Source organism: Leptodactylus fuscus, chromosome 7 (genome assembly GCF_031893055.1).
Source record: "Leptodactylus fuscus isolate aLepFus1 chromosome 7, aLepFus1.hap2, whole genome shotgun sequence".
NCBI lineage: Eukaryota > Metazoa > Chordata > Amphibia > Anura > Leptodactylidae > Leptodactylus > Leptodactylus fuscus.
This window is the reverse complement of record NC_134271.1, coordinates 10,516,068-10,530,625: the sequence shown is the minus strand read 5'-3', so window position 1 is coordinate 10,530,625 and position 14,558 is coordinate 10,516,068. Positions and strand designations below refer to the sequence as shown.

The 14,558-nt window shown below is 45.0% G+C and overlaps 1 protein-coding gene across 2 annotated transcripts in view; it reads left to right on the top strand.

The window, feature by feature from the left end:
* Window positions 1-5,861, top strand: part of DENND2B (DENN domain containing 2B) — a 107,665-nt gene extending 101,804 nt beyond the window's left edge. For both annotated transcript variants that reach the window (XM_075280966.1, XM_075280967.1), the window contains 8 exons: window positions 411-551; window positions 630-778; window positions 1,704-1,881; window positions 2,078-2,119; window positions 2,762-2,873; window positions 3,521-3,760; window positions 3,887-3,973; window positions 5,460-5,861. In XM_075280966.1, coding sequence (XP_075137067.1) covers window positions 411-551; window positions 630-778; window positions 1,704-1,881; window positions 2,078-2,119; window positions 2,762-2,873; window positions 3,521-3,760; window positions 3,887-3,973; window positions 5,460-5,494 — 984 coding nt within the window. In that variant the 3' untranslated portion in view covers window positions 5,495-5,861. The remainder of the gene's footprint in view (window positions 1-410; window positions 552-629; window positions 779-1,703; window positions 1,882-2,077; window positions 2,120-2,761; window positions 2,874-3,520; window positions 3,761-3,886; window positions 3,974-5,459) is intronic.
* Window positions 5,862-14,558: the final 8,697 nt, after the last annotated feature.

Genomic DNA, 14,558 nt, shown 5'->3' with positions numbered 1-14,558 from the left:
GAATGGACAGAAATACCGCTGTGTCCAGGCCAAACCACTAAGTTCCGTAATACTCAAGCTCTTCATTTCATCCCGCCATACTGCTGGGAGCGCAGAGCTCAGACGTATTTGTGTTGGCGTCAGTCAATACAGAGAAAACTCACTGATGTTTTGCTTCTTCCATGGTGCGTCCCTGCTCGTACAGAGGTCCCTACACTACACAGATGTCCATATTAGACAAGGTTTTAGATCTGTACAGATGTAGCAGAGACAAGTTTTCCTGTGGTCTCCATGTAAGATTTTCTGATAACCTTATATAATGTCTGGGATTTCAGCAGTATTGTGGCTTGTACTCTTGGAGGGTCTAGACCTGGTTCTTCTTAGTCAAGGTCTGTACTTACTAGATGTGTTATTTGTTCTTCTGCATCTAGATCCTTGATGAGGTGGAGCGGAGGAGAGGGATTTCTGCTGCACTTGTCTATCCGTTTATGAGAAGTCTGATGGAGTCTCCCTTTCCGGCTCCTGGGAAAACAATCCGGGTGAAGACGTTCCTCCCAGGCGCAGGGAACGAGGTACAGCAGCCGTCTTGTATCTTTACTATCGCTCGTGTGGTCACCTCCACCTTTCATACATGTTACTGTCCCTTTTAGGTCATCGAGTTGCGGAGACCAATGGATTCACGGCTGGAACATGTGGATTTCGAATGTCTCTTCAGATGTCTGAGTGTCCGACAGATCATCCGGATATTTGCCTCGCTGCTGCTGGAAAGAAGAGTCATATTTGTGGCAGAGAAGCTGAGGTAAGGACAGGGCATGGCGGCACCTGGTGCAAGTATTTAAGCCAGCAACCTGCAACTGTCCAGCTATGGTGGAATTATATCTCCTAACATGCCATACGGTGATGTCACATAACGGTGAAGAGTGGGGTGATGATGTCATATATTGAGTCACTGCTCTCCAGACATATCATGGCCTCACTTATGGGATGGGGCATCCAGTAGTACATCACTGCTGTCTAGGAGCAGGGACATAACCACCCCGCTTGATCTGATATCACTATTTATAGAAGGGCTTCGTCCTGGCACATTGTACAGATATTTTCAGAGTGGACATATAGAGCTGTGCGTTCATTCCCACTCATCTCACCCTCCCAGCTTAGTGGGGGCCACTTGTTCTATCCAGACATGGAAGCGTGGGAACTGGACAGGCGCAGCCCAGCCTAACACTGAGTGATGTCACCGCCCAGATCACTCCTTGCACCGGCTCCTCTACAGTATCATGGACATGCTGCACGGAGGGAGTCAGTGCTATTGTGGATGCTTGTGCAGCAGTTACATAGCATCTTAGTATCACATAGCTGGTCCTGATAGTCCAGGGTGGCATTATTCTCTGTAAATGTACAAACGCAAGTGCTGCAATGCCAGACAGCAAAAGTTTTTTTAGCTTTACCACAGAGTATACTTCTATTCTGTGATTATTGGCCGGACATCCGATCTTGCTCTAGTATTTCCACTTAAGCTTTAGTGCCCTCTACAGGTTAACATACATATATATATATATATATATATATATAGTATCAGTGCTGAAGGGTTAGAAAAGAAACGACTGATATCAGTCACATATGGCTGATAACAGGGAACCATAGACTGTTCTCGCCAGTCCTGTGTTCAGCGGATTAAGAGAAGACCCCTTATGTGACCCCTGTGTCTCCCCTTTTCTCCTTAGCACTCTGTCCAGCTGCTCTCATGCTGTTGTAGCTCTTCTCTACCCTTTTTCCTGGCAACACACCTTCATCCCGGTCCTGCCCTCCTCCATGATAGACATCGTATGCTGCCCGACACCCTTCCTGGTCGGATTGCTTTCCAACTCTCTGCCGAAACTGAAGGAGCTGCCGGTAGAAGAGGTAAGAACAAAACTGAAGTCCAGTATGTCAATAGAAAACTGGGCTGTCTCATGCGGAGTTCTCAGTATCGCAGGGGTCCAGCTCCAGAGAATCGCAGCAGACCTTTCATTATCAGGGATGGATGACTGAGCTGTGTCTTCAGCTATACCATGTCACCTATGCTAACCTGTCATGTGACTCTCCTTTCTCTTCGTAGGCACTGATGGTGGATCTCGGCTCCGATCGATTTATAAGACAGGTGAGTTTACAGCACCTTAAGGGTTAATGCTGCGATTTGAGATTGTATCATTGATTGCTGACCATGAAGTCAGATCTGAGACAATTTCTTATTACTGGAGATGAGATATCCGTAGTCCTCACTATGCAGCAGAGTTGACATTGACAATCAGATATGCCGCAGTTCACCACATCTGACTGTCGGAGTGTGCGCGGCTGCTACGTGTGCCGGGTAAGATCCTGCCACAGATAAAGGTTTTTCAGATGTCACAAGCACAAAAACAAGTGAAAATAAAAACATGAAAAAAGCAGAAAGATCTCAGTGTGTGAACTGACGCTAGGTACACACTACTGTTCATCTCTCCATCATTTGGATCAGCATGGGTACCCGAAAGAAGGAGCGCCATTCCACTGAGAAAGGGGTTACCTGCACACCCTATAGACAGGACTTTTCTCTATGACAGTTTTAGACAGAATCAGTGGTAGACTCTCTTACCGAGGCTCCAGTGCAGATGTGAACCTGAAATTTGCCATCACAGGCAGGAGGTGTTCAGTGTGAACTGTGGCTTCTGCTGGCCCCGGACTTTAGACTGAGGGGCCCTTAGTGGGATATTAAGGCCTGGATATCTGGGCATTTGAGTGATGTCTGCTCTGTTGTTTACAGATGGATGATGAGGATGCGTTGTTACCCCGGAAGCTGCAGGCGGCTCTGGAGCAGGCGCTGGAGAGGAAAGGCGAGCTGATCAGTCAGGACTCGGATAGTGATACAGATGAAGGTGAGTGCGGTCATGAGATACATGGAGGAAGCCTAAAGAGGGACAACACAACATCAGTGACTGCCTGACTGAGGTGGAGAGAAGAGTATATCCGTGACTGTGCAAACGATGCCTGAATTCTGCGCCAGCTCTTAGCTTGTATATACTTGAATTCTGAGATGCACCACATTCGGGGGAGCTTGCACCCCTTCAATAGTTGTGGAACATCTGATGCCAGCGTTCCATCGATATAGACCAGTGTGTTAAGCACCACTCTTCGTAAATGTCATATAATGTTTCAATTCTGCATCACTTTCAAGATCTCGGTTTGCTATCTGTGAACATTCACTTTCAGTGGCTGAAAATTCCTCTTGTACACAGCCAATAACCAAAAAAAGAGCGCTGACACACTGTAACGAGCTGTGCAGATCAATAAGCTCCTCTTATACAGGACCATGACTGTCAAACAAATAAAGGTTAACCCATAAATTCAACTGAATTAGATGCCACGTGTAGTGTAAACGGTGAGATTCCGATGATCTGGGATGTGATTCACCTGGCGGATTGCTCAGATTCCAAACCATCAGGTGACAAATGGTTCATTGTTGAGGATGCGACTGATAATTTCGCCCCATCAGTAACGCTGTCTCTTTCTCTCCGTGTCACAGAGTGTAACACGCTGAACGGTCTCGTGTCTGAGGTCTTCATCCGCTTCTTTGTGGAGACCATTGGCCATTATTCCCTGTTCCTGGCTCAGAACGAGCGAGGGGAGCGAGTCTTTCAGAGAGAAGCATTCCGCAAATCTGTGGCCTCCAAGAGTATCCGCCGATTTCTAGAGGTCTTCATGGAGTCTCAGATGTTTGCTGGGTTTATCCAGGACAGAGAGTTGCGCAAATGTCGAGCCAAAGGTGAGTGATAACACCATGGACCTCGATTCCCATCTTGCACGTGACCCCAAGTTACTCCGCACTAGATCCTGGACCCATATTCTAAGTATTGAATAAATAACCCATATCCTCTGCTTCTCCTTCCAGGTCTGTTTGAGCAGCGGGTGGAGCAATACTTAGAGGAGCTGCCGGAGCACGAGCAGAGCGGTGTCAACAAGTTCTGGAGAGGCCTCGGTGAGTCTGGCTTATTGTGCTAGAGGGGTTCTTGGGATACCCCCTGTGCCCATACGCATGGACCCCAAAGCCACTACAGCAGGGGTGCTCACACTTTTTCTGCATGTGAGCTACTTTAGAAACTGACCTGACAAAAGATCTACCACCCACTTTTTGTCAGCATGCCTGTGGGCGGGGCAGGCGTGTCTGTGGGCATGGCCGGGCATGTGGGTAGGGCCGGGCAGAGCGCGAGTGCAGAAGACAGCTGTTCTGTGGCCGCCCAGGGATCCCCGGTGTCTGCTTCTTCACAGCGCAGACTGAGAGTTATCTCTGGACACTGGCAGGCCGGGGCTGCGGCAGCCCCGCCTGCAAGTGTCCGGAGATGACTTTCAGCTTGTGCTGTGAACAAGCAGCACCCCGGCTCCCTCCATCCCCTGGAACTGCTGGTGCCCGGCCTGCAAGTGTCTGGAGTGCTTGTTCACAGCGCAGGCTAAGAGTCAACTCTCAACCTGCGCTGTGAACAAGCAGACACCGGGGATCCCTGGCTGCAGCCCGCGATCAACCCATACGTCCTTTGCGATCGACCGGTAGATCGCGATCGACGTATTGGGCACCCCTGCTCTACAGTAAGCCTGAGCCTGACATGGCTGATAACAGGCAGTAATAGATTGTATTCCCCTGTCCTACAGTCGGCCTCTCCTCTCCTGACATGGCTGATAACAGATAGTAATAGATTGTATTCCCCTGTCCTACAGGCGGCCTCTCCTCTCCTGACATGACTGATAACAGATAGTAATAGATTGTATTCCCCTGTCCTACAGTCGGCCTCTCCTCTCCTGACATGGCTGATAACAGATAGTAATAGATTGTATTCCCCTGTCCTACAGTCGGCCTCTCCTCTCCTGACATGGCTGATAACAGATAGTAATAGATTGTATTCTCCTGTCCTACAGTCGGCCTCTCCTCTCCTGACATGGCTGATAACAGATAGTAATAGATTGTATTCCCCTGTCCTACAGTCGGCCTCTCCTCTCCTGACATGGCTGATAACAGATAGTAATAGATTGTATTCCCCTGTCCTACAGTCGGCCTCTCCTCTCCTGACATGGCTGATAACAGATAGTAATAGATTGTATTCCCCTGTCCTACAGTCGGCCTCTCCTCTCCTGACATGGCTGATAACAGATAGTAATAGATTGTATTCCCCTGTCCTACAGTCGGCCTCTCCTCTCCTGACATGGCTGATAACAGATAGTAATAGATTGTATTCTCCTGTCCTACAGTCGGCCTCTCCTCTCCTGACATGGCTGATAACAGATAGTAATAGATTGTATTCACCTGTCCTACAGTCATTCTCCTTAGTAACCCCCCTATATCACATACAGTACACTGTATAGACATTGATCCAGCAGGGGGCAGCAGTGAGATTCCAGCCTTACAGGAGATGTGATAGCCTCTTTTCTCTTTTCGGAGAGATTGGCCTCTGACTATTTATGACTTTGCACAGGAAACAAGATGAAGTTTCTCCATAAGAAGAACTGAGGTGCCGGCAGCTTCATCTCTGGACAACGCCAGTGGCATCAGAGCTGCAGATAACAAACCACATGACCCCCGTGGACTGATATAAGGGGGGCAGAGACTGAGCGATCGGGAATCACCACTTATGGATTTGTAAATATTGTGGCTTTTTTTTTTTTACTTGTCATTTTTTTATGAAGCGAAAGAACTGTGGTAAATGGAGCGGAAGGCGCGAGGTGAATAGTGTACAGATGGCGGCTGCTCGCTCTGCACTCTCCTCCTGTTTTATGGTCAGTAGACTTGCACTATGACTGCACCAATGAAGAAGATCTGATCGTAGCGAGCAGTGCGACTAATGTGCCTGACGTAATAAACGCTGAGATTGAAGCCTTGCTGAGGTCATGTTGTCATTCACACTGCACACAACACACACCTCGGCCATACACAGCAATATTATCTGCAGTAATACACAGACCAGTCATATTAATGTGACCACCACCTACTGTTGACGTCAATATTAAATAACCAATCTCAGAAGGCGCGTATCATCATCCATCTGGGTGCACTCATCATTGTGGAAGGCACGATGGATCAGCACAAGTATGCATCTATCCTTGCGGACCATGTTCACCCCTACATGTAAAATGTTTTTCCTCAGGATAATAGGATCTACCAGCAGGACAATGCGACGTGTCATAAAGCTCGCAGTGTACGTGTGTTGTTCGAGGAGCACCAGGATGAGTTTACCCTCCTCCCTTGGCCAGGAAATTCCCCAGACTTGAACCCAATTGAGAATCTGTGGGACCACCTAGATCGGGTTGTTCGCGCCATGGATGCTCAACTGCGTAACCTAGCGCAGCTGGCCACGGCACTGGAGTTGGCATGGCTCAACATCCCAGTGACATCATCACAACATCCCCTCTCTTCCTGCACGTTTCGCAGCGGTCCGCTCTGCCAAAGGGGGTTATTCGGGATTTTGACAGGTGGTGACATTAATATAGCAGGACTGTGTATGGTAACACCACAGATAACACAGTGATAACTCTCTGAGTACAGGTAATGTAGTAGATGTCACCGGCAGTCCTATGTAACACACAGATAACACGGTGATAACTCTCTATATACAGGTAATGTAGTAGATGTCACCGGCAGTCCTATGTAACACCACAGATAACACAGTGATAACTCTCTGAGTACAGGTAATGTAGTAGATGTCACCGGCAGTCCTATGTAACACCACAGATAACACAGTGATAACTCTCTATATACAGGTAATGTAGTAGATGTCACCGGCAGTCCTATGTAACACCACAGATAGCACAGTGATAACTCTCTATATACAGGTAGTGTAGTAGATGTCACCGGCAGTCCTATGTAACACCACAGATAACACAGTGATAACTCTCTATATACAGGTAATGTAGTAGATGTCACCGGCAGTCCTATGTAACACCACAGATAACACAGTGATAACTCTCTATATACAGGTAGTGTAGTAGATGTCACCGGCAGTCCTATGTAACACCACAGATAACACAGTGATAACTCTCTACATACAGGTAATGTAGTAGATGTCACCGGCAGTCCTATGTAACTGCACAGATAACACAGTGATAACTCTCTATATACAGGTAATGTAGTAGATGTCACCTGCAGTCCTATGTAACACCACAGATAACACAGTGATAACTCTCTATATACAGGTAATGTAGTAGATGTCACCGGCAGTCCTATGTAACACCACAGATAACACAGTGATAACTCTCTGAGTACAGGTAATGTAGTAGATGTCACCGGCAGTCCTATGTAACACCACAGATAACACAGTGATAACTCTCTATATACAGGTAATGTAGTAGATGTCACCGGCAGTCCTATGTAACACCACAGATAGCACAGTGATAACTCTCTATATACAGGTAGTGTAGTAGATGTCACCGGCAGTCCTATGTAACACCACAGATAACACAGTGATAACTCTCTATATACAGGTAATGTAGTAGATGTCACCGGCAGTCCTATGTAACACCACAGATAACACAGTGATAACTCTCTACATACAGGTAATGTAGTAGATGTCACCGGCAGTCCTATGTAACTGCACAGATAACACAGTGATAACTCTCTATATACAGGTAATGTAGTAGATGTCACCTGCAGTCCTATGTAACACCACAGATAACACAGTGATAACTCTCTATATACAGGTAATGTAGTAGATGTCACCGGCAGTCCTATGTAACACCACAGATAACACAGTGATAACTCTCTGAGTACAGGTAATGTAGTAGATGTCACCGGCAGTCCTATGTAACACCACAGATAACACAGTGATAACTCTCTGAGTACAGGTAATGTAGTAGATGTCACCGGCAGTCCTATGTAACACCACAGATAACACAGTGATAACTCTCTGAGTACAGGTAATGTAGTAGATGTCACCGGCAGTCCTATGTAACACCACAGATAACACAGTGATAACTCTCTGAGTACAGGTAATGTAGTAGATGCCACCGGCAGTCCTATGTAACACACAGATAACACGGTGATAACTCTCTATATACAGGTAATGTAGTAGATGTCACCGGCAGTCCTATGTAACACCACAGATAACACAGTGATAACTCTCTGAGTACAGGTAATGTAGTAGATGTCACCGGCAGTCCTATGTAACACCACAGATAACACAGTGATAACTCTCTATATACAGGTAATGTAGTAGATGTCACCGGCAGTCCTATGTAACACCACAGATAGCACAGTGATAACTCTCTATATACAGGTAGTGTAGTAGATGTCACCGGCAGTCCTATGTAACACCACAGATAACACAGTGATAACTCTCTATATACAGGTAATGTAGTAGATGTCACCGGCAGTCCTATGTAACACCACAGATAACACAGTGATAACTCTCTATATACAGGTAGTGTAGTAGATGTCACCGGCAGTCCTATGTAACACCACAGATAACACAGTGATAACTCTCTACATACAGGTAATGTAGTAGATGTCACCGGCAGTCCTATGTAACTGCACAGATAACACAGTGATAACTCTCTATATACAGGTAATGTAGTAGATGTCACCTGCAGTCCTATGTAACACCACAGATAACACAGTGATAACTCTCTATATACAGGTAATGTAGTAGATGTCACCGGCAGTCCTATGTAACACCACAGATAACACAGTGATAACTCTCTATATACAGGTAATGTAGTAGATGTCACCGGCAGTCCTATGTAACACCACAGATAACACAGTGATAACTCTCTGAGTACAGGTAATGTAGTAGATGTCACCGGCAGTCCTATGTAACACCACAGATAACACAGTGATAACTCTCTACATACAGGTAATGTAGTAGATGTCACCGGCAGTCCTATGTAACTGCACAGATAACACAGTGATAACTCTCTATATACAGGTAATGTAGTAGATGTCACCTGCAGTCCTATGTAACACCACAGATAACACAGTGATAACTCTCTATATACAGGTAATGTAGTAGATGTCACCGGCAGTCCTATGTAACATCACAGATAACACAGTGATAACTCTCTATATACAGGTAATGTAGTAGATGTCACCAGCAGTCCTATGTAACACCACAGATAACACAGTGATAACTCTCTATATACAGGTAATGTAGTAGATGTCACCAGCAGTCCTATGTAACTGCACAGATAACACAGTGATAACTCTCTATATACAGGTAATGTAGTAGATGTCACCGGCAGTCCTATGTAACACCACAGATAACACAGTGATAACTCTCTGAGTACAGGTAATGTAGTAGATGTCACCGGCAGTCCTATGTAACACCACAGATAACACAGTGATAACTCTCTATATACAGGTAATGTAGTAGATGTCACCAGCAGTCCTATGTAACACCACAGATAACACAGTGATAACTCTCTGAGTACAGGTAATGTAGTAGATGTCACCGGCAGTCCTATGTAACACCACAGATAACACAGTGATAACTCTCTATATACAGGTAATGTAGTAGATGTCACCGGCAGTCCTATGTAACACCACAGATAACACAGTGATAACTCTCTGAGTACAGGTAATGTAGTAGATGTCACCGGCAGTCCTATGTAACACCACAGATAACACAGTGATAACTCTCTGAGTACAGGTAATGTAGTAGATGTCACCGGCAGTCCTATGTAACACACAGATAACACGGTGATAACTCTCTATATACAGGTAATGTAGTAGATGTCACCGGCAGTCCTATGTAACACCACAGATAACACAGTGATAACTCTCTGAGTACAGGTAATGTAGTAGATGTCACCGGCAGTCCTATGTAACACCACAGATAACACAGTGATAACTCTCTATATACAGGTAATGTAGTAGATGTCACCGGCAGTCCTATGTAACACCACAGATAGCACAGTGATAACTCTCTATATACAGGTAGTGTAGTAGATGTCACCGGCAGTCCTATGTAACACCACAGATAACACAGTGATAACTCTCTATATACAGGTAATGTAGTAGATGTCACCGGCAGTCCTATGTAACACCACAGATAACACAGTGATAACTCTCTATATACAGGTAGTGTAGTAGATGTCACCGGCAGTCCTATGTAACACCACAGATAACACAGTGATAACTCTCTACATACAGGTAATGTAGTAGATGTCACCGGCAGTCCTATGTAACTGCACAGATAACACAGTGATAACTCTCTATATACAGGTAATGTAGTAGATGTCACCAGCAGTCCTATGTAACACCACAGATAACACAGTGATAACTCTCTATATACAGGTAATGTAGTAGATGTCACCGGCAGTCCTATGTAACTGCACAGATAACACAGTGATAACTCTCTATATACAGGTAATGTAGTAGATGTCACCGGCAGTCCTATGTAACACCACAGATAACACAGTGATAACTCTCTGAGTACAGGTAATGTAGTAGATGTCACCGGCAGTCCTATGTAACACCACAGATAACACAGTGATAACTCTCTATATACAGGTAATGTAGTAGATGTCACCGGCAGTCCTATGTAACACCACAGATAACACAGTGATAACTCTCTATATACAGGTAATGTAGTAGATGTCACCGGCAGTCCTATGTAACACCACAGATAACACAGTGATAACTCTCTATATACAGGTAATGTAGTAGATGTCACCGGCAGTCCTATGTAACACCACAGATAACACAGTGATAACTCTCTATATACAGATAATGTAATAGATGTCACCGGCAGTCCTATGTAACTGCACAGATAACACAGTGATAACTCTCTATATACAGGTAATGTAGTAGATGTCACCAGCAGTCCTATGTAACACCACAGATAACACAGTGATAACTCTCTATATACAGGTAATGTAGTAGATGTCACCAGCAGTCCTATGTAACTGCACAGATAACACAGTGATAACTCTCTATATACAGGTAATGTAGTAGATGTCACCGGCAGTCCTATGTAACACCACAGATAACACAGTGATAACTCTCTGAGTACAGGTAATGTAGTAGATGTCACCGGCAGTCCTATGTAACACCACAGATAACACAGTGATAACTCTCTATATACAGGTAATGTAGTAGATGTCACCGGCAGTCCTATGTAACACCACAGATAACACAGTGATAACTCTCTGAGTACAGGTAATGTAGTAGATGTCACCGGCAGTCCTATGTAACACCACAGATAACACAGTGATAACTCTCTGAGTACAGGTAATGTAGTAGATGTCACCGGCAGTCCTATGTAACACACAGATAACACGGTGATAACTCTCTATATACAGGTAATGTAGTAGATGTCACCGGCAGTCCTATGTAACACCACAGATAACACAGTGATAACTCTCTATATACAGGTAATGTAGTAGATGTCACCGGCAGTCCTATGTAACACCACAGATAGCACAGTGATAACTCTCTATATACAGGTAGTGTAGTAGATGTCACCGGCAGTCCTATGTAACACCACAGATAACACAGTGATAACTCTCTATATACAGGTAATGTAGTAGATGTCACCGGCAGTCCTATGTAACACCACAGATAACACAGTGATAACTCTCTATATACAGGTAGTGTAGTAGATGTCACCGGCAGTCCTATGTAACACCACAGATAACACAGTGATAACTCTCTACATACAGGTAATGTAGTAGATGTCACCGGCAGTCCTATGTAACTGCACAGATAACACAGTGATAACTCTCTATATACAGGTAATGTAGTAGATGTCACCAGCAGTCCTATGTAACACCACAGATAACACAGTGATAACTCTCTATATACAGGTAAAGTAGTAGATGTCACCAGCAGTCCTATGTAACTGCACAGATAACACAGTGATAACTCTCTATATACAGGTAATGTAGTAGATGTCACCGGCAGTCCTATGTAACACCACAGATAGCACAGTGATAACTCTCTATATACAGGTAGTGTAGTAGATGTCACCGGCAGTCCTATGTAACACCACAGATAACACAGTGATAACTCTCTATATACAGGTAATGTAGTAGATGTCACCGGCAGTCCTATGTAACACCACAGATAACACAGTGATAACTCTCTGAGTACAGGTAATGTAGTAGATGTCACCGGCAGTCCTATGTAACACCACAGATAACACAGTGATAACTCTCTATATACAGGTAATGTAGTAGATGTCACCGGCAGTCCTATGTAACACCACAGATAACACAGTGATAACTCTCTATATACAGGTAATGTAGATGTCACCGGCAGTCGTATGTAACACCACAGATAACACAGTGATAACTCTCTGAGTACAGGTAATGTAGTAGATGTCACCGGCAGTCCTATGTAACTGCACAGATAACACAGTGATAAAGGGAATCTGTCAGGATTATTTGGGACCTTCCTTCCCCCGCATATCCTTATAGACACATATGCACACTGCTGTGTAAAAGTTTTAGGCAAGTGTGGGAAAAATGCCCTACAGTAAGAATGCTTTCAGTAACAGAAGGGTTAATAGTTTATTTTTGTCAGTTAACAAAATACAAAGTGAATGAAGAAAATATAAATCCCGTCAATATCTGGTGTGACCTTTGTCCTTTGGAGGAGGAGTCCTGGAAGGGATGATATGACGCCCACAGATATAGATAGCTCTGATCTCAATACAGCAGAACAGTCCTGAATTCTGGGTGTTGTCCCACTTTCTCAGGTGACAGGAGGTATTTCTTGGCTTCTGCTCCATCTATGTGTTTTTTGGACACAGATGGAGCCAGGTGTATTAGTGGAGCTGAGAGCCATTCCCTCCCCCGTTTCCCCTGCAAGTTGGAAGCAGGTAGAGGGGATGCAGTGATGCCACTATATCAGACCTACTACTTCCAAGACACAAGCAATGATAGGAGTGGGGGAAAAATGGGGCAAAATGAGGACTTATTTTTTTTAAATATGCATTATACGGGGCCACAATGAGTGGGAGATTACACTGTAGGGGACACAAGAGAACATGTGGGGACCACAAGGGGAGGGGCACTAAAAGGGTATTATATTGTGTGGGGACACAAAGGGATATGATAGGGAATGGGCGATGCCAAAGGGGATCTAGACAAGGTTGAAGATGTGGATTACGATACCTAAATTTACATACTGCAGATTTTGTCCTTTTTTTAAGTCCTTCGGACAAGGACACATCTTCCATGAGGTTACCTGGCTCAGGCGGTGCCTCATACAATACACTGGGGGGAAGAAGGGGGAGCGTTTTTTTTTTTTTTAATTTCTTCATCTACAGCTACTTATTGCTGATCTAGCCCTGTCCTCCCCTGCTTCTGCTACATACAGGGTTACATTGTTCTTCAGCTTTGGCTACAGCACACCCTGGAGATAGGAGTAGAGCCAGCCTGCACAGGAGTGTGGACAGGTCAGCCAAACTTATCGTCCACTACTGTGTGGGGTTAAAAAAAAAAAAAAAAAAAAAATTAAAAAAAGGGTTAAATACTGCAGGTGGACTTTAAAAAAGGGGTGATATACTGTGTGTGGGGTGTGTATAAAGGGGGTTCATAAGATGTTTGGAGAAGTAAATAGGGGAAATCATATACTGGGGGGGGGGGGTAAAGGAAATGGGAATCATATCCTGGGGGAGGGGGTGGGAAAAGGGGGTCATATACCGTGTGATGGATATATACTGCAATGAAAGACAGAAAAAGGAGGTCAATTGCATTGTGGGGGGCAGGAAAAGGGGATCATATTCCATGTGATGGGCCAGAGAACGAGGGTCATATACTGTGTGGTGGCCCAGAAAAAGGTGGTCATATATCATGTGGGGGCCAGGAAAAAGGGTAATGTACGGGGGGTGTTTGTATACTGTGTGTGGGCCAAAAGAAAGGGGTTTTTATACCAGGGCAGCATGTTGGCTCAGTGGTTATCACTGTTTTGCAGAGCTGGAGGCAGAATGAGAGAGGGTTTTATACTATGTGGGTGCTAAATAAGAGGATATTTTGAGCTGCCAAAAGGGACAGGCATGTCCTAATTAGGGGGGCCCCATCACACAACCAAAGATAAGTGGGAGGGGTTTCTTTTTATTTATTTATTTGGCTGGGGAGGGGGGACACCTTTCTATAGTTAGGCTGGGTTCACCCCGCTTTGGAAGGGACGCCGAAGATAAGTCTCATGAGAATAAAGATGCGGTCAATGTCGGTGCGCGATCCATGGGGGGCGCTGTAATTTCCCTGTACTCTCCAGGATACTTATATACTGTATTGTTGGAGGGCTCTTCATGATTATTGTATAACTTCCCCGCTGTCACAAGATTGGAGGAATGATGACAGCTGCAGTCAGTGACTGTAGATGGCGCCAGTGTCCAGCTCTGACACTTCCTAATAGACTGTGGGGCAGATTTATTGTTTCTGTCCTAATGTTGGGATGAAAGTGGACCGGACCACCAAAAAGTGCGCCAAATTCATCACAGTGGAGCCCGCTGTAAGGTCAATTTGCTGCTTTTTACTAAAAAACAAATTTGACGCACAACACGTAAACGTCTTTTAATTCTTTGCACAGGAATCTGTCCTGACCTGTTATATCCCACAGCTGAGGGTGTGTCACAATG